This window comes from Macaca thibetana, chromosome 1 (genome assembly GCF_024542745.1).
Source record: "Macaca thibetana thibetana isolate TM-01 chromosome 1, ASM2454274v1, whole genome shotgun sequence".
In the NCBI taxonomy this organism is placed as follows: domain Eukaryota; kingdom Metazoa; phylum Chordata; class Mammalia; order Primates; family Cercopithecidae; genus Macaca; species Macaca thibetana.
In genome coordinates this window covers 58,753,993-58,775,605 of record NC_065578.1, presented here as the reverse complement: position 1 = coordinate 58,775,605, position 21,613 = coordinate 58,753,993, and the positions used below count along the sequence as shown (strand labels likewise).

The following is a 21,613-nucleotide window of genomic DNA, read 5'->3' as shown; positions in this document are numbered from 1 at the left end:
TCAAAAAAAATGACAAATTACCATGTGATCAGGCAATTCTACTTCTAGGTATATCTAAAGGAAATGCAATCAATATGTTGACGAGATGTCTGTACTCTTATGCTCACTTCACCATTATTCACAATTGCCAAGATATGAAATCAACCTAAATGTCCATCAACAGATCAAGAAAATGTGCCATAGATTCAGAATGAAATACTAATCAGTCTTTAAAACAGAAGGAATTTGCAGTGACACAGATGAACCTGGAGAACATTATGCTAAGTAAAATAAACCGGCACAGAGGGATCAATACTGCATGATTTCACTTATATGTAAAGCTTAATAAAGTTGAACTCATAGACGTAGAGAGTAGAACATTGGTTATCAGGGTGGGGTTGCCGTGGCGTTGCCAAGGGGTAATGCAGAGATGTTGGCCAAATTGTACTAAGCTTGAGTTAGACAGGAGGAATAAGTTCTGAAGATCTATTGTACAGCATGGTGGCTATAGTTAATAAAACTGTATTGCATATTTGAAAATTACTAAGAGAGTAGATTTTAAATGTTCTCACCACAAAAAAGTATGTTAGGTAATGAATATGTCAATTAGGTTGATTTAATCATTTTACAATATATGCATATATCAAAACTCACACTGAACCCCACAAATATATACAATTAGCATTTGTCAATAAGAAATAAATGATAAAAATAAATTAACATACAGTTTTTAGGCCAGGTGCGGTGGCTCACACCTTTAATCCCAGCACTTTGGAAGGCCAAGATGGGTGGATCACAAGGTCAGCAGATCGACAGCATCCTGGCTAACATGGTGAAACCCCATCTCTACCAAAAATACAAAAAAATTAGCCAGGCATAGTGGCAGGCACCAGCTACTCGGGAGGCTGAGGCAGGAGAATGGTGTGAACCCAGGGGGCGGAGCTGGCAGTGAGCAGAGATCGCGCCACTGCACTTCAGCCTGGGTGACAGAGCAAGATTCCGTCTCAAAAAAAAAAAACAAAACACAGTTTTTAAAAACCATAAAAGATAACTCTTTTTTCTCAGGAAGCTATACTAAACATAATTAGCACCAATTTTAGTATAATTAGCATTTGGAAGCAAATTTGACATGTAAAACTTTACTTCTTTTCATTGGAAATCTCACAGGTATTATTCATTCATATTAACAAATAATTTACTTTCTAAAAAAATATATATTTCTCTATTCCAGAAATAACCAAATAAGAAATATAATATAAAATTCAATGTAATTCATAAAAGCAACTAAAAATCACTAAACAGAAAATTGATTTCTTTTATCTTTGCTTCTTCACTACACACAGAGTGCAGAAGTACTTTACGTTTTCCAAATAAATTAAGACTTTGCTTTTATGTACCATAAAAAACACATTTAAATGTCACTTCTTTCCATAAAGGGTATGGTAGGCTGAATAATGGTTCCTGAAAAGATAACCATGTTCAAATCCCTGGAACCTATGAATGTTACTCATATGGCAAAAAATAAAAAAGAAAAGAAAAAAAGGACTCACAAAAGTCACAAATGTGATTAAGGAACATGACATGAGGAGACAATCCTGGATTATCTGAGTTGGTCTAAATGCAATCATAACTGTTCTTGTAAGAGACAGGCAGAGGTAGATGTGACCACAGATGAGGAGAAGGCAATGAGACCACACAAGGCAAGGCTGGAATGATGTGGCCACAAACCAAGGAATGCCAGCAGCCACCAGATGCTGGGAGAAGCAAGGAACAGGTTTTCCCCTGGAACCCCCAGAGGGAGTACCACCCTGCTGACACCTGATCTTGGCTTAGTGAAACTAATTTTGAACTTCTAGTCTCTAGAACCGTAACAAAATATATGTGTGTTGTTTTAAGCCACCAAGTATATGGCAACTTGCTATAGCAGCAGCCATAGGAAACTAATACAAAGAGTTTGAGATATTTTATCTAACACTCCCACAAACATACACAGATAATATAGTACAGAGTGACTAGAAACAGTAATGCAAGATAATTACAACAAAAAGAAGAATGGAAATATGCTAAGTAGTAGAAGGCTCAACAGTTTAGCTTGAGTGTTAAATTTTTAACTCTGAGCTTCCTGGCTTCCAGGGCCGGAAGAAAAATGTAATCCATTATATAGCTGTTACTACTGAAAAGATGAAAATACATCATTTCAGATTAAACAACACTTTTCCAAATGGTAAATTCTAAAATAAATTCTCAAGTGGGATTTTATATGGGGCACGAGTGGCATATTAACTCATGGTTATGCCAAATATAAGCATGGCCTTCACATGATTATTTCCTTCTTTTTAAAAACATTTTTAAAACTTTTTATTAAAAATGATTTAACACTTACAAAATAGTCGTAAAAATAGAACAAAGAATTATTGTATAATCTTCACTTAGATTATCCCAATGTTTTGCATAAACATATTGTTCATATATATGTTCATATATATATATACATATACACACATGTGTATATGTATGTAGTTTCTTTTTCTGAACTATTTGAAAGTGGCAGATATAATGCCCTTTTACTCCAAAATATTAAATAATTCAGTATGTATTTTATAATAATAAGGATATTCTCTCATATACCCATAATACAATTATCAGGAAGCATACACTGATACAATTCTATTATCTAATCTACTGATCTTATTAGAATGTCATCTATTATCCACTAAATGTCCTTTACAATAAAAGTTTAAAAAAAAAGTTTCTCCAGTCTTGGATCCAATTCAGCATCACACATGTCCTTCAGATATCATGTCTCTTCAGTCTCCTCTAATCTTCCTGTAGTTTTTCTTTCATGACCTTGGCATTTTTGAAGACTAGAGGCAAGTTATTTTACAGAATCTTCCTCAATTTGGGTTTCTGATATTTCCTCATGATTAGATTCAAGTCAGACATTTTTGGCAGAATTACTACCAAAGCAATATTGTGTCCACATGGCTACTTCTTGAGAAGACCTTTCATAAGAGACAAGGGTGAAATATTTAAAACAACCTAAAAAAAAAGCTGACAGTGCAAATCAAAAACGTTTCTCTCCAGTGAATCCAATCTGTCCAAGGAGTGCCTCAAAGACTACTGTTCTCTCCCCAGATATCTCTACTCACTGGGGAGCAGCTCATCTTAGAAGTTTGGGTGAGATACCTAATAAGCCTCTATTGTGTTTGCCCTGCAGCCTCCACAGTTTTCACACCAAAGAAGTGCTGCTGATTTTATCTTCTAAACATCTTTCCAATATATCGACGTCTCATCTCCCCCACCATAATCTGAGACAAGTTAGCATGATATCATCTCTCACGCAGACTCCCAGTCTTCTTCTGGTTTCCTAGTATCCACTCAGGTCTCTTGCCAATTTGTTCTCCAAACTGGAATTATTTCCATCCTTTGTAATTCAATTATATTACCCACTGTGCTTAAAACCTTTCAGTTTCTCTCACATAAAAGACTAAAATCCCTCAGAAGGCTTACAAGCCCAGCATGTCCTGCCCCTTTTTGCTTCTCCAGCCTTTACTTGTACCATTCTTCTCTCTTGCCCCACACCAAAGCTGCCGATTTCCTTTTGCTTATTCTTCTGTACTCTCTTCCTGAACCATTTTTTCTCTTGACCACTGCCATGCACAACCCTACTCTTTCCCCATCAGGCTTTCTGCTTAGTTACCTAATCAAAATCTCTCAGCTCAAACATCATTGTCTTGCCTTCCAGACCACCCAAATTATATGGCACTTGGCTCTATGTTCTGATTGCGTCTCTGCTTTATAGTACTTACATATAATACATATAGAGGAATATATAAAACTTATGTGAACATTTAAAAAACTGGTAAGTACTCATGTATCCTCCTTCAGAAGCAAATGCTAGTTACCTCAGGCCTTTCCTGAAAACATCTTTCTACCTCTACAACCTGCAATTCCAAGCCATCTAATTCACCAGTGTCCTGATATTTGTGGTAATTATTCTCTTGCTTGTCCTTCTAAGCTTAGTGCTTTTGTAGGCATTTTTTAAAGATATTGTCTTTTTTGCTTCTTTTTGAATTTTCTATGAATTAATAATTCTGTATGTATCTCTTTCATGTCTTGTTTCTTTCACTTAAAATTGTTTGATTCATCTATGTTGTTATATGTAGCTGTAGTTTCTATATTTTAAGTATGTCTACCACTGCATGAATATAATATAACTTAGTTATTCATGCTATTATTGATGAAATTTGAGTGGATTCAAATTTATTTTTTATATTATAAAAAAATAATGCTATGAATACTTTTGTACTTGTCTCTGGGCACTTACTGGTACACAAGTACAATTGTTTCTCCAGCTTCCTACCTAGGAATGGAATTGGTAGAGTACAGGGCATGTGCACAGTCAAATTTATCAGACAATGCCTCACTGTTTTCCAAAGTGACTGCCCAATTTATACTTCCCCTAGCAGGGTATGAAAGCAAAGCACTTATCAAGGTCTATAATTATGCATTTTTGTAATTGTTTGCTGAGTAGTCATCTCCTCCACTAGACTGTACAGTCTAGGTCTACTGCTCACCATTTTCTCTCCAGTGCCTGGCACAGAGTGAATGCTCTAAACAACTGGCTGTATAAAATAAAGCAGTCTGGTAAGAAAGCTTAAGTATTTTGGACATGAACACAGATCTGTCTGACTTTAACATCCATGTGTTTCCACCAGACTACATTTTCCTTATTTCAAAATGGTGATGATCGTATCCTAGTAATCATTTCCCAGGGTAATAGTAGTAATCAAATGAGATTACAGATGTCAATGCAATGAACACAGAGTACATATTAAGTATCACCAATGTTCCACTACTCCGCACCTGGACCCAGAGGTCCACAGATGGGGTATATGAAAGACGGCTGTCAATGACAAGTGCTTTTTGAATGTATATGGATTAAGATTACTTTGTGGAGGAAGACATGGTTTCAAATATCATGGCAGGGAAAACCAAGGAGACCAATTAATGCTTTCAAATTCAAACTGCACCTGTGTCCCAAATTATTCACTAGCACAAACAAAAGAAGCTCGCTCCAAGACCTGATCAGAACAAACATTTTTGAATGTTTTTACCCAGGTGGCATCATCTTTCATCTGTGCCCAGGCTCAAGGAAGGGCTGGGTAGACAGCTGGATTAAACACTGCACTTCAGCTTGGCACTGTGGGTTCGGAAGTAAACTCTGACTTCCTATTTATACTGAAAGATCTCAGGCCTTTGTGGTTTCCTGTTGCGTCCTGGTGTGTCTGCGCTCTGGTTTCTGCGTTTGTCTGCACAGAACTACAAACGGATCTCTCACTGTTATACTCCATCCTGCTTTCCATGAGAAAATAAGAATTCCACAGTCTCTAATTTTTGACAGATTCTACCAGGTACTTTGTCCAAGTTATGATTTCTCCGTATGTCTTCCCCAGACCTACCAAGAGATATTTTATTTGAAAGGATAGAGATAAAGGGATTCCTTAGTGTGCCCCAAATCTGGCAGGAACTGATTCTCAAACTTGTTTTCCTTAATTTTACATTAATTTTACATTTATTTACTTCACTCTTATATTCATCAAGTGTAAATTTAGAGTACTATCTATGTACAAGGTGCTCTGCTAGGCACTTCTGAAAAAATGAAGTAAAGATATAATTGCTACTCGGAAAGAGCTTAAAGCAGTTTTTTTTTTTTTTTTTGAAAGTCTTCCATTAGAGTCACCTGGGCACATGTTAAAATTATAGATTCTCATATACCCCTTCTGGCAAGTCTTACAGAATCAGACCCTGTGGGAGGGGGGCCTGAGAAATTGCATTTTTAAAACAGTTATCCAGGTATATTTTATGCACATTAATTGACAGTCACTGACTTGCAGCTCAATGGAGAATTCACAGTCACAATGGAAATTAGTGACGAGGAACCAGGAGGCCTTCCTGCAATGAACCAGACATTCACCAGCAGCAGGATCCTTCAATTTGAGTAAATGAAGATGAACCAAGGATTGCAAGATTGCAGTGGACATGGCTCAGGGGTCTGCTCAGATACATATCAGAGTCTAGGCCCTATCATTTATTAGCTGTGGGACACTGAACAAATCACTTAATTTCTTTGAGTCTCATTTGAAAAAAGGAAAACATCTGCTCTGACAGATTTACTTAATTATTCTGAGCATCAAATTCCATAAGACGTTTAATAAACTCTAAAGCACCAAGGAAAAGTTAGCTGTTATGGTCACAAAAACTTTCATAAACAAGAAAATAATTGAGCCAACCTGTGAAGTTTATGTTAAGCAATCAGAACCACCCCATTTCTCTGAACAATCTCAATCTTTGTTCATGGGACCCACTTTCTCTTGAATATTATAGCTGTGTTATGTGGTTCTTCCAGGTTCTAACAGCTTTTTACAAAAGCAGAGCTCAAAACTGGACCCAGTTCTGAAGAGGACAGCAAGATATACTTCTGGTACCATGTTAACAAAATTCAAGGAATGGGTATAAAATACCACGTAATCTCTTTGCCTGTAATCTCTTTGACCTCAATTCCATCATCTCTCAGATGTGGAAATATATTCTATTCTGCAATTGTATGTGACTGTCCTCTAATAGTGCTTAATTTATGTTAAATCTGAATATATTAGTATCATTACCTTTTGTTCTTTTTATTCTGATCTAAGACATGGTTACCATGTCTTTCTCTTTCTTATATAGCTACAATTTTTGTCAACAATTAGTCTTACATGTTTGTTTTGAGGATTAAAAAGTCTATACACAGAATGCCTAGCAGAGAAACTGGCACACGTGAAGTATTTAATAAATCCTAGTTGCCATAATTTTTAAGTATAAATGTGTTCCCTGCCCATTCTTGAACTGTTGTCCCCAAATTCCTCTTCTTTACATACTATGCATAAAAATGAGCAGCCTTTTTTTTCTGAGTATTTCTTTTTCTTTTGTAAATCCAAATTTTATATCCTTGAACTTGTGATTTGGCATTTACTATCTATTTTAACGATGATACAAATTAATTGTTATCTGTTACCATATCACTTTAAATTAACTTAATTAAACTATGTGTTGACTACCTACTATATGCCCTAGAGATAGAACACCAAGGTAGATATTTTTCCCCAACTACTCAAAGAGTTCAGGCTCACAGGAAAGACAGAGAATGACAAACAGTGCACCAGAGCTATGCAAAAAGAGCTATGAAGGCCCAGAGGAGGCGTAATCTATTAAACGTGGTGGAGGAAGGGAAGAGGGTCTCAGGGAGGTGACACCTGAACTAGACCTTTGGGGAAGACACGCACACAAACAGTGTAGTAACTAAGAACCCAAGGTTTGTTGTCTCCATACTTTGGTTCAACCTCAACTCTACCTCTGCCTAGCTCCGTGACCTCTCCAAGCTTCAGTTTCTTCATGTAAACACTGGGGGGATGTGACACAATAAGGAACTACCCCGCCCCCCCACCATAGAATTTGCTGGGAGTAACAAACAACATAGTAAATCCTCAGTATATGCAATGATGATTCTAGTAATGATGCTACTCAACAGGCAGAGGGAGATGTGGTCGTTCCAGGCAGGGAAAACAACATGCCCAAAGGCCAGGTGAATAAGAGAGCACAAGCTCTTTTTAAGAAAAGCAAGTACACGTCTACCACACTTCTTTGACCAAAAGCATTTCAAATACCAAAAGTTTTTTCACAATTCATTTGATGGTAAAATCTGATCTGAATGGATCAAGCCACTTAAAGCTGATTTAACCTGTTTGGTGTGAATATTCATACAGTTTACTGTAGAGATATTAGTATGTACGATACAGGTGCTGCCCCAAACTTCACTGGCAGTGTTATACATTATATTGTATATATACAGTATTAACTGCCTAAAATCTGGTCATTCTCTATGCTCAAACATCTCTGATTCCATGAAATTCAAACCAGGGTGTGCAGATGCACCTGCTAGAACACAGAATGAATGGTGAGGGATAGCATGGAATGGCATCAGAGGTGGGCAGGGGGAATAATGCTGGATTTCATATGCCTAGCTAGCATTCAGGAGACCTGACAAAGGATTTTTATTGACAAAGGATTTTTATCAGGAGAATGAAACCATCAGATTTAATATTCAGGACCATCTTGACTGTGAGTCTATGGGAATAAACAGGTCCAAGCAAATTGGTGTTCTGCATGCCACAGAAGAATGCACACATACATAAAAATAACTGACCATTTTCTCTGTGGCACCTCTTCTTTTTCCTGGGCCATTCCCTTAATTCCAGAGAACCTATGCCCTGTCTCCCAAGATCATAGCAAATATATCTGCTAAAGGTTACATAGAAACCTGTAATTTTATCATGCAAACAGATGATAGGAGAATAAGTCATGGAAGCCCCAAGAGTGCTCTATGTCAAGTAGTACCTGGCTAGCTGATCATTCATTCAAAAGCATCCTCCAGTTAAATATTTCCTCAACCAACAGAATGATGGCTCAGTCTTTGCCTGGTACCACACAAGGCTTACAACAATCAACTGAATAGCCCAAATATAAACTGGCAATTAGCTATTCTTAATGCTTTTCAATCCAATATATATATACATATATATATATATACACATATGTGTGTGTATATATATATATATGTTTTGGCCTGCTTTGAGGTATAATTCAGTGGACAACTCAGTTGTGTGCAGATAAAACTGTGTGACTGAATTAACCACTGTTGCTGTATCATGTGGGAAGGGTCCGTTAATCAAGGAAAGAACCTAAAGCCTGACCAATAACTTGCTAGTTTATATGTATCTCCCTTTCTCTGCACAGCCTTTCACCCAATCAGAGAACAAAAATCAAATAGGTATGGCACGATTTCTTCTCCAACAAACCTTTACAGTTGCTAACTGGTATTCTTCTGTCTGTCCTTATGCCCACGTATATATCTACTATTTAACGGACACCTACTATGTGTCAGGTGCATGAAAGTAAATGGCAATGTACTGTTGTATGATATCTTCCTGTTATCTCCCTAAGTAATAAAGACCACATACTAGTATCATTCCATAACGTAACCTAAAAAATGGGCAGTAAGTCTCCTCTCTCTCAAACATCACTATACTCAGTTCTCTAGAAGTTCTAAAAATACAAGGAAGGGGATAATTTCATGGTATGTAAATTATCTTTCAATAAAAAAATGTACAACATACATGACAGTATCACAGTAACTCTCATTTAGGATTTACGACTTCAGTTTTTTTCTAATGCAATATATCCCAAATCCATAAGAACGCAGCCAAAAGGTCCAGTCAATGTCTCATCTGAACTTTTTTTTTTCTGTTGGCAGTGGGGAGCCACTGATGCTTAATTAGGAAGGGACTTTCAATCTCATTCCTTCAGTGTTGATTGCTCAAAAAGCTTCCCATTGGTTCTTCTGAGATCTTTGATCTCACCGTTATTTCTCCTGGGGCTCTAACCACTGGTTAAGTGAAAGACTAGAAACTACCTCAAACTTCTGACAGCTCTTGGAGTACTTTCAAAAGACATAAAAATGTAATTAATGTATGAAAAAAACAGACATTTGGAACACACAAAGAGAAAAGGAGAAGAGGATGAAAAATTAAGAGAAAAACAAGGCACAAATACTAAAGCCTCTGAACTAAATGTATGTAGAACTAAATGAGCTCATGCGTGCAGGCACTTGGCACGGGACCCAACGCTTGGTTAGGGCTCCACCATGACTGCCTTCATCGTCTATTTCATCCATACCAAACTGCTGGAAAAGCACAAACCCTCCCCTTACTGAGGGTTACTGACAGGTAACCCTCAGCAGCCACAATATCAGAATCACCCACACAACAGATGTGTGGCAAATAGGAAAAGGAAAAAAAAAAAAAAAAATCAATGTGGTTTTCATCATGCTCTCCCAAACAAATACAAAAACATCTTCGTGAGTTGGGAAGTCAGACGCATGTCTTCACATTGCCAAATTTGGTACTTGACCACAGCGCAGCAGGGAACAGGGGAAGATTAAATAGGGAGTCTCATAAATACTCTCTTCTCAGGGGATGATGGTGACAAGTGATGTTGTTTATTTTGTTATCATTAGGCTGGTGGCTTCTTGAAAGGAAGTGATTTGGAAGACGGGGAAAAAGGGAAAATGAAAGCACTGCAGTCTAGCTGTGATCCAGCCTTAACTTTGCAGTTCTCATCAGGCTCTGGGAAAGATCTGCCGTGTAATCACTCTACCTCATTCCCACAAAACATGTGTGTTTATGGTCAACCCATTCCATAGCCTATGTCTTATCATTCTGAGCTCTGGAATCCAGCTGCCTGAGTGGCAAAACTATCTAAAAGACTTACTGCTGGGTGCAGAGGCTTACACCTGTAATCCCTCACTTTGGGAGGCCAAGGCAGGCAGATCACAAGGTCAGGAGATCAAGACCATCCTGGCTAACACAGTGAAACCCTGTCTCTACTAAAAATACAAAAAGTAGCCAGGCATGGTGGCAGACACCTGTAGTCCGGGCTACTCGGGAGGCTGAGGCAGGAGAATGGCGTGAACCCAGGAGGCAGATCTTGCAGTGAGCCAAGATGGCGCAACTGCACTCCAGCCTAGGTGAGACTGTGAGACTCCACCTCCAAAAAAAAAAAAAAGACTTACTAGCTTTGCAGGCTTGGGTAAGTCATTTGTCTCTCTGAGCCTCAGTTTCAGTCCCCATAAATTGGTAAGATAATTCTGATTACTGTATGAGGTTATTATGAGGGTTTAAAAAAATCCAAATTTCTTAGACCATGATAAACATATAATAAATATTAGCTGTTATTGTCATTGCTGCTAATCAAGGCAGTCCTCTAGAACTTTCCACTCCCATCTACCACCCCTATCCCACCCCACTCCCTTGTACCCTTGGGAGAAGAACCCAAGCTGCTAATCAGGAGGAAGCTAAAACACAGCTGCACCATTTTCGCCCTCTACTTCTAGAGGAAGAACTTATAACATTCTTCCAGGCAACTTGCAGTCTTTTGTGGAAAACTGGGCTCAGGCCAGCTGATAGGTAGATTCCCCCTAAAGGCTTTGGTTCCTGAACTTCTGAGATGCCTTGTTTCACCTGACTTTGCCGTGTTCCTAGTGGGTTTCCAGAAACATGGGGCCAGGTATCCCTGCCTGGCTTTTATAGGAATGGAATGTCTGGATCACAGGGTAGATGTAGGTTTTAAGAAACTGCTAAAATGTTTTCCAAAGTTGTTGCACCATTTGACATTCCCTCCAGTGGTGTGTGAGTTCCAGTTCCCTACATTATTGCCACAACTTCAGCCATTCTAGTAAGTGTGGAGTGTTCTGAGGAAGCTGTAGAGTGCTGTTATAGACATCACCCAGAGAACACTGCTCTAAGAACATGGTATGGTCTGAAAGGTGGCTTTTCTGTGGTTAGAGCCCAAAGACACTAAGGCCATAGGCTCCCTAACTGATTTCTGAACAGTTGTCAGATGGAGAGATTGTAAAATTTTTCTCGCAACGTGTAGGTTGCCTGTGCACTCTGATGACAGTTTCTTTGGCTGTGCAGAAGCTCTTTAGTTTAATTACATCCCATTTGTCAATTTTGGCTTTTGTTGCCATTGCTTTTGGTGTTTTAGTCATGAAGCCTTTGCCCATGCCTGTGTCCTGAATGGTATTGCCTAGGTTTTCTTCTAGGGTTTTTATGGTTTTAGGTTTTACATTTAAATCTTTAATCCATCTTGAGTTAATTTTTATATAAGGTGTAAGGAAGGGGCTCAGTTTCAGTTTTCTGCATATGGCTAGCCAGTTTTCCCAACACCATTTATTAAATAGGGAATCCTTTCCTCATTCCTTGTTTTTGTCAGGTTTGTCAATGATCAGATGGTTGTAGATGTGTGGTGTTATTTCTAAGGCCTCTGTTCTGTTCCATGGGCCTATATATCTCTTTTGGTACCAGTACCATATTGTTTTGCTTACTGTAGCCTTGTAATATAGTTTGAAGTCAGGCAGCGTGATGCCTCTAGCTTTGTTCTTTTTGCTTAGGATTTTCTTGGCTATTCAGGTTTTTTTTTTTTGGTTCCATATGAAATTTAAAGTACTTTTTTCTAATTCTGTGAAGAAAGTCAATGGTAGTTTGATGGGAATAGCACTGAATCTACAAATTACGTTGGGCACTATGGCCATTTTCACGATATTGATTCTTTCTATCCATAAACATGGAATGTTTTCCCATTTGTTTGTGTCCTCTCTTATGTCCTTGAGCAGTGGTTTGTAGTTCTCCTTGAAGAGGTCCTTCACATCTGTTGTAAGTTGTATTCCTAGGTATTTTATTCTTTTTGTAGCAATCGTGAATGGGAGTTCACTCATGATTTGACTCTCTATTATTGATGCAACCCATCACATAAACAGAACCAATGACAAAAACCACATGATTATCTCAATAGATACAGAAAAGGCCTTCGATAAAAGTCAATGCCCCTTCATGCTAAAAACACTCAATAAACTAGGTATTGAAGGAATGTATCTCAAAATAAGAAGAGCTATTTATGACAAACTCACAGCCAATATCATACTGAGTGGGCAAAAACTGGAAGCATTCCCTTTGAAAACCAGCACAAGACAAGGATGCCCTCTCTCACCCCTCCTATTCAACACAGTATTGGAAGTTCTGGCCAGGGCAATCAGGGAAGAGAAAGAAATAAAGGGTATTCAAATAGGAAGAGAGGAAGTCAAACTATCTCTGTTTGCAGACGACATAATTGTATATTTAGAAAACCCATTGTCTCTCTCAGCTCCAAAACTCCTTAGGCTGATAAGCAACGTCAGTAAAGTCTCCAGATACAAAATTGATTTTTTTCTGTTTTTCAAAAGCATCATTGAGCTATTAGCTTTCAATAAACTATACAAATTTAAGATGTCTGATTTGGAAAGTTTTGACATAGCATACAGCATTGAAGATATGCCCACAATCAAGCTAAACATACCCAAATCTTTCCTTGTGCCCCTTTTTGATCCTACTCTCCTGGCCCTCGTTGTGCCCATTCCATGATTTCAGGTAACTACTGATCTGCTTTTTGTCACTATATATTTGTTTGGTTTTGCAAGACTTTTAAATAATTGAACTATTTTTTATTCAAGAAAGTTTGCATTCTTTTCTGGTGCAACGACTATGGAAAACAGTTTGGCAGTTTTTAAAAACTTACATCTATCCTGTGATCCAGACGTTCCATTTCTATAAAAGCCGGGCAGGGATATCTTGCCCCATGATTCTGGAAGCCCAGCAGGAACAGGGCAAAGTCAGGTGAAACAAGGCATCTCAGAAGGTCAGGAATAAAAGCCTTTAGGGGGAAATCTACCTGTCAGCATAATTATTTTGTGTGATTAATCCATGCTGTATCTTATATTATGGTTCATTCCCTTTTACTGCTTAGTAGTATTTTGTTCTCTTGATACACCAAGAGTTGATCTATTCACTCTTGAAAGATATCTGGGTTGTTTCCAGTGTTGGACTATTACAAAGCTTTATTTGCTGGTATCAACATTACTGTACAAATTTTTGTATGGATATATGCTTTTATAAGAGTGGAATGGCTAGATCACGTAGTAGGAATACGTTAACTTTGTAACTGCTAAACCGTTTTCCAAAATGGTTGCATCATTTTACATTCCCACCAGGGGCGTGTGAGAGCTACAGTTCCTCATATCTTGACCACCACTTCAGCCATTCTAAGATTAGTAGGAGTAGCAGAGGATCTTAACTGTGGTTTTAATTTGCATTTCCCTAATGACCAGTGCTTTTCATTCAAATCTCTCCTTTGGTGACATGTCCGTTCAAACATTTGCTTATGTTTGCCCCTTTGAACTGTGTCTGCTCTGCCTTTCCTCCAGGCCTTTGAGGGAAGCTATTCAGCTGAAAGGGAAGAGGAAGGACTCTGGGTCAGCCTTCTAGAGGGCTCAAAGTTTTGCCTTCCTAAACACTGTATGACCCACTCAATCACTCTTTGCCTCAGTCTCCTAACTTGTAAAATGAGGGACAGTAATGGCGCCTACTTCATAGGATTGTTGAGCTGTTTACATGATACAAAGTTTTAGTAAGGTGCTTAGTACACTGTCTGCGGTCAACAGATGGTAGCGAGTAGTATTATTGCTTATCTCCTCATGAGGACTGAGGCTGGGGTGCTACTGCCTGGGGTCAGAGATATTAAACATATTCAGTCCAGCACAATGTTTCTATAATGTTTCTCAAATGTCTTGAGGAACGAGCTACCTTGAGCTTCTTGAGCGCACAGTCTGTCTCTCATTGTCCACTGAACCACATCAACCCTCTCCTCGCCAAACCAATGCCTAGCATATAGTTTGTTTTCAAAACATGCAATCTGAGAGCTAGTCTTGACACAGAGAGTGTCCTGAGAGTGCTGGTTCCTAGAGGGCTGACAACAACAGGTCCTGGTAAACGAAGAGGAAGCGGGGCACTTTCTGAGCAGCACCTCAGCGCTTTCATTGTTAGGTGTAACAGTGGTCCACTGTACCATGTGGAATCCCATCCCACTCCACCCCTCTGGTAACTTCTGCCAATGTCACTTGTTAAAGAGACCATGACAGACAAACTGGTCTCACTTGCCCACTCTTCTCAGCTAGTAACAGAAGACCATCAGTTCATGTTACATGGCTGTCCTGTCTCCCTGTGGTGCCCTCCCAAAGGGCTCATACACGCCCACATACTGCTCAGGCCTCAGGGCAAGTCATCTGTGAGGCTTTGTGGACACAGCAAAGAAAAACAAAGTAGAGAAGACTGAGCAAAGGGCCTACTACAGAAACTGGACTGGCAGGAACACTGTTCCAGTGGAGACGGGGAAGCCATGATCCTGCAAATATCTCTTTCTATAGGAAAACCTCCTCATCTACCCAGAACTTGAGACAGCCCCTTCTTCCTATTTCCACCATACTCTAGCCATGCATTAACTATAGTAGTTACCACTTTGTATTGCAGTATATCTCCCCTTTTTGTCTTTCTCAATGTGCCTGGGCTCTTTGAAGGCAGGCATGACATTTTTTTTTTTTAAAACGGAGTCTCGCTCTGTCACCCAGGCTGAGTGCAGTGGCGCGATCTCAGCTCACTGACAGCTCCGCCTCCCAGGTTCATGCCATTCTCCTGCCTCAACCTCCCCAGGAGCTGGGACTACAGGCGCCCGCCACAATGCCTGGCTAATTTTTTTGTATTTTTAGTAGAGACAGCGTTTCACTGTGTTAGCCAGGATGGTCTCGATCTCCTAACCTCATGATCCACCTGCCTCGGCCTCCCAAAGTGCTGGGATTACAGGCATGAGCCACTGCACCCAGCAGACATTTTATCTTATTGAAGACTTTTAGCACTTAGCCAGGTAAATTTAAAAAAAAAAAAGTTTTCTTTATGAGTGAATAGTTAATGAATATTTTAAAAATAAATTTTAAATTTTAGAATAGTTTTACAACATAAGATGGTTGTAAAGATCGTATATGCCTCACACCCAGTTACATTTCCCCTATCATTAATATCTTCTGTCAAGTATATATGTCACAGTGAATGATGCTGATATATTATTATGGACTGAAGACCATACTTTATTCAGATTTCCTTAGATTTTACCCAGTGTTCTTTCTCTGCTCCAGGATCCCATTCAGGATACCACATTACATTTAGTTATCATGTCTCTTTAGGCTCCTCTTGGCTGTGATAGTTTCTCTGACTTTCCCTGTTTTTTGATGACCTGGATGACAGTTTTGAGAAATACTGGTCAAGTATTTTACAGAATATCCCTCAACTAAGATCCATTTGGTGTGTTCCTGGTAATAAGACTGGGCTTATAGGATTTGGGGATGAACACAACAAAGTGTCATTTTCATTATATCATATCAAGGGTACATACTATCAACATGACATATCATTGTTGATGTTGACCTTGTCACCTGGATGACTGAGTATTTCTCATATTTCTCCAATGTAAAATTACTCTTCCCCCATTTTCCATACCATATTTTGTGGAAGGAAGTCACTAGGTGCAGTCCACACTTAAGGAGTGGAAAGTTATGCTCTATCTATTTGATGGTGGAACATTTACATAAATTATTGGAATTCCTCTGTATAGGAGATGTGTCTCTTCTTTTCATTTATTTATTTATTCAAAATAATTTATGTCAGTATGGTCTTATGGATATTTATGTTATACTTTGGGTTATAATTCATAATACTTTATTTTACTGTTAAATGGTTCCAGTTGTGGCCACTGGGAGCTCCTGCAGTTGGCTCCCTGTGACATATTCTCATCTTTTTTTTTTTTTTTTTGGGAGAACTTCCTAACTTTCTGGCACTGCAAATGCGCCAAGCTCATCTTGTATATTTCCTATCCCAATCCTAAAATCAACCATTTCTCAAAGGAGTCCTGGTTCTTTGTATTGGATAATAGTATTAGACACTATGATCTGGACGCTACGTGCTTATAAAAACTAGCTCTTGGGGTGTCCTTATTTCTAGGCCATCTCAGCTAACAGAGCTAGGAAATAAATACATATTTACTAACCTGTATATATATATATATATCCATAACTATGTCTATATGCATCCATCTGCATCTATGTTAAACTAAATATGAGTTCATACTGATGTCCTTAATTCTAATCCACAATCACATGGATTGTTCATGCATGATTAACGACTCATTTTTAATAACAATATCATATTTGGTATTTTGTGCCAGGTACAGTGCCAAGTCATTTACGAAGATGGTCTAATTTGAACCTGAACAAAACTTTATGGGTAAATACTATCACTCACATTTAACAGATGCAGAAACTGAGGCAGTGAAAGATGAAGCATCCTGCCTAAATTCACACAGTAAGTAGTGGGGGCAGCGTATGAGCCTATGTCTTTTGAGTCTCCACATCTATTCAATGATAGAGAATCACCATCTCTACATTAAGACTGAAAAAACTTCAGTTCTGAGCGATTTAAGATGCAGATGTAGTTCCCAGCTCTCTTCAAGTATTGCTCTGCTCAAATCTTACCTCCTCAGCGTTTCTCCCTACCCCGACCCCCCAGGGTCCTCTCCCCATCTGACATGCTAACTGGAAGACAAGCTGCCAAGTTACAACCCAACTTGATGGCTCAAGAAAAGGGTGCTGGTGCAATGGTAAGGATCAGTTCTATCTTACCCCATGACTTTTCAACCTCTGGCTAACCCCTGCTGTGTATTATCTGGGGTTTTGGTGACTTGGTAGTAATTAACTCTGAACAAGCAGCTCTGCTTTCATGGAGTTAAAAAAAGAACGGCAGTTTCCCCCCTGTTAATTAAATCATCCAAAAGGAAGATAAATGTGCAGCCATGCTTGTATCTTCTAAAATATCAAAGGCCTTATTAATATGTCTTATGTTCAACCTCAGGCTTTTTCTCCAGATTCCTGGAAGCAACAGGAACCTGGAGGTAGGAAGCTTCTAAGTATTTACCAGTACTCACTTACGTGGTCATTCGTTCATTCATTTATTCTTTTTGGGTGATCTAGAAAGAGGTAACCTGGATCGAGTACAAAATGTTCCTGGGAATTTTGTCTCAGTCTACTAAATTGGAAACATCAGAAGTGAGCAGACAGGAAGAAAGAGGATCCTTCAGATCATGCTGAAAACCACTTTTTGAAGAACCCACAGCCCCCTTTGGTCCCTGTGTTCTGTTTGGTAAATTTTTCCTCACACTGGCGGTTTTATTTGCCAGAACCACAACAAAGGGGGTCCTTGAGTCTCCCTGGGAGTGTTTCCTCAGACCTGCACCTCTCCTAGACCTAACAAAGGTGTTATTGTTGCTGGGCTCCTAGCACCTGAGGAGATCAAAGACACTTTCCCATGCCAGCATGACCACAGTCTCGCTCTCATGACACAACATTAAAGCTGATGATTAATCCCCTTGGCCCAGAGGGTCCCTTCCCACCCCCAAGTACAAAGCAGGCTGGGGGTGGGGACTGTATTTCAAGCCCAACACGGTCATCATAAACTGGCATTTTATGGCCCTCATTCATGGCAACCAACTGCAGCTGCCCATCAAACTCGTTAAAGCCCAAACAGTTGCTTCATGTGAGCCGTTGACATCACTAGGAAAGTTTAAAAACAATCTCCACCATTTTTGAGTGTCTGCTGTGTGCTAGGTACAAATCTACATAGTGCATGTTACTCAACAACCCTGTGAGACTGGCATCATTATCCCCAATTTGATGGATGAAGAATCTGAGGCTCAGAGAAGTTAAGTAGCTTACTCAGGTCAGAGGGCCAAAATGTGCATGAGTAGATGTTCAAGCTTGCCTCTGGACAATGTAAAAGCCCATGCTCTCACCATTCCTCTATGGGTACATCATACTCATGCACAATTCAGGGAGGAAAGGAGGAGTAGGAGCTTTGGAATCAGAGTTAGATTTGAGTTCTTAGCTCCAGAACTTCAAAGCTTGTTGTGACTTTGGGAAAATTACCGGACTTTTCCATGCTTTAGGTCCCAAATGTGTAAAATAAATGGGTAGGGAAAGCCAGTCTCATCTCCATTAAGAGACAGTAAGACTGAGAAGCAGGCCATCACAGAGACACTTGCATCCACTTAGATTTGCTTCTGTTCGGAAATCTGAATTGAGTGGGATAAAAATGCCTGAAATTCAGATCTCCCAGGAGAAGCCTGATTAGATGCATCCCTGTGAAAATAAGAGATAATTTAAACAGGATTAAATCAGTATTCAGTGAAGACAATCTAACAAGTGTAGACTCATATCAAGGGAAAGAAGGGCTGGCTCCTGGGCTGGTGCCTTCTGGCTTAAAGAGGCCTCAGGCCTCTGCAGATCTCTCCCTTCAGGGACAGCTGAGCCTTACAAAAGGGCTGCTGAGCAGAAGAAATATGCTGCAATTATTATTATTATTTTTGAGATGGAGTTTTGCTCTTGTTGCCCAGGCTGGAGTGCAATGGCGCAATCTTGGCTCACTGCAACCTCTGCCTTCCAGGTTCAAGCAATTCTCCTGCCTCAGCCTCCCAAGTAGCTGGGATTACAGGTTCCTGCCACCATGCCCGGCTAATTTTTTGTATTTTTAGTAGAGACGGGATTTCACCATGTTGGCCAGGTTGGTCTTGAACTCTTGGTCTCAGGCGATCCACCCACCTTGGCCTCCGAAAGTGTTGGGATTACGGGCGTGAGCCACTGTGCCCAGGCAAATATGCTGCAATTTTAAAACTTAGACAAATTCCATTCAAGACTGCCCAGAGCCCTGACAAACAGAAGGAAATCTATATCCTTAAAGTCCAGCAGGAATGTCATCTCAAGAAGATTCTATCACCCTGCACCCTCCCAGGCAGAGTCAGTCACTGTTTGCTTTCTGCTCAGTAACAACAACAGTCCTAGTGATTAAGAGTGAGCTCTTGGGATGTGCTTACTGCACGTGGAACACTTAGTATTACCTCATTTAATTCTTGCAGCACTCTGACAGGTGCTGTCGCTCTCCACATATTGCAGATGAGGAATCTGGGGCCCAGAGAGTTTAAGTACCTTGCCCAAAGGCCCACACTTAGTAAACTGAGGAAGTGGGACTGGAAACCACTCGGGCTGACTCCCTCAGCCATACAAAATGGGATGCCATGTGCAAGAATACCTCGCATATTGCTTGGCACGTGACAGATGCTTAGTATCATGAGATCGATTTGTATCTACATTGGGGGGCCTCGCATTATATTCTAATACCTGTTATAACTTCATCTCATCAATGGGACAGCCAATGTCATTCTTATATCCACAGTTTAGCACAAGAGCAGGGATTGACAAATAAGTACATATATTTATATTCACTGAACCAGAATATCCGATGGTAGAGAGGCTCAGGGGTCCCTACAGTTGCAAAACAGTTTCACATCCCACATAATTTCCTCCATAGCTGCTTTGATTCTGCCCTGGGCTGTGTCCCGCTCTAATCTCTGCTCATCTCCCTGCTCCTCCCCCACTCTTCCCTCTATTTCACTTATCTGGGAAAATTCCAAAGAGTCGTCGATTTAAGTTTAACAGAGTAATGACTTTTAAATAAAAATATGGTAGAAATGGGTACTTATCGGAATGGAATGCTTTCAGACTCATGCATTTAAAGAAGATATAAATTTTAGGGCAGGCACTAAATTTTAACTGCAATCTTGGAGAAAGCCTTTCCACTAATTCATGGAGAAAAATTAACAAAGTGAAAATTGCTTATCAGTGTTCTTTTGAAGTCATGATATGCAGTCTAATTCTATAGATCATCAGGACGCTCCCAGGGAGATGGATTTATATTGATTGAGAGAGAGTTCTCTGGCCAAGGAAAACAGACACTCTTTGCAGAGAAGACCCCCCTACCCATTAGAGACAGATCAGTCTGGGGGAGCTAGACTTTGTCACCTTAGGATCAGATGTCACCATTCATGCCTGGGCTCTCTGGCCAGGGTGACGTCAAACGGAGCAGTCAATCCTTTTCATGCTTACTAAGAATTTGGCCCCTGGAAAAAGATCCAGCAAATGTAAGCAAGGGAGGTGGAGTGGGGAGCTGAGCTTCTGGCTAGACAAAGCACAGGGGGCAGGAAGGGAAGAGAGGAAAGAAGTGAAGGGGTGAAGGAGCCAGCACTCAGGGTCTTCTTCCAGGCTGCCACCTGCTGTGTGGTGGCTTTGCCTTTGTGCTTAGTGGACTCACCCCCATGTGACAAGAAGACGTTCCACAGATGACAGCCAGCCGTGACGTCACTGGCTGCCCCTCACAGACAAGGCCGTGCCCTTTCACATCTGCCCCAATCACTCCTGTGAGAAAGGAAAACAAAAACAAATCCTCTTTAACACATAAAAAAGGGGGAGAGAAAGCTAAAAACAAGCATTAACAGATCTTCTTTTTCATAGTCAAACAACACGGAGGAAGAGTCCTGTGTGTAGGGCAGTCTCAAGCAGAAACCCAAAGGGTATACTTGCCTGCATGGGAAAACTCAGAAGCCTGCTCGGATTTTGCTTTGTTCTGGTCAATGTATGGCACCCAACATTATCATAATGGCAGTAATTGTAATTGTCATAGCAAAAGCAGCAGCTATCAGTTACTTTGTGCTCACTAAATACCAGGCACTATGCTACATATTTGCATACATGGTCTCATTTTAACCCCATCATAGATATTAATAATGCTAGACATCAGAGGAGAAACTAAAGTCTGCAGAGGTGAACTGACTTGCCCAAGGCCACACTGCTAGGAAGGAGCACAGCCAAATGGAATCTGGTTTAACACATCACATCTCAATCCCAAAGAAGTCAAAGCAAAGGAACTAACTGTCTGATGACTGAATCTTTTTGGCATCCCTAGGTCACCATTCTTATAACTACTTATCGTCGAACTCCAAGTGTGAAGGAGATGACTGAGAGCGAGTTCCTAGTAACAGAATGCCAAATAGCAGAGGGTTTCCCATAAATGGTAGAAATTCAGGCTTCTTCCCCATAGGGCTCATATTCCTTGATACTTGCAGGGCAACTGATGTTACAAATGTGACAAGAAAGCTAGGAAGACCGTTTAGGGCCTGGAATTGTATTCACTTGCTCAAATATCCAACAAGTCCCTTCTATGCACAAAACGATATA

At 39.9% G+C, this 21,613-nt stretch overlaps 2 protein-coding genes across 15 annotated transcripts in view; one reads left to right on the top strand and one right to left on the bottom strand.

The window, feature by feature from the left end:
* Nucleotides 1-21,613, top strand: part of MYSM1 (Myb like, SWIRM and MPN domains 1) — a 922,196-nt gene that overhangs the window by 14,058 nt on the left and 886,525 nt on the right. The window lies entirely within an intron of this gene.
* The window catches only part of FGGY (FGGY carbohydrate kinase domain containing), a 468,393-nt gene that overhangs the window by 178,568 nt on the left and 268,212 nt on the right, over nucleotides 1-21,613 (bottom strand). For all 14 annotated transcript variants that reach the window (XM_050804094.1, XM_050804057.1, XM_050804114.1 and 11 more), the window contains one exon: nucleotides 20,691-20,794. In XM_050804094.1, coding sequence (XP_050660051.1) covers nucleotides 20,691-20,794 — 104 coding nt within the window. The remainder of the gene's footprint in view (nucleotides 1-20,690; nucleotides 20,795-21,613) is intronic.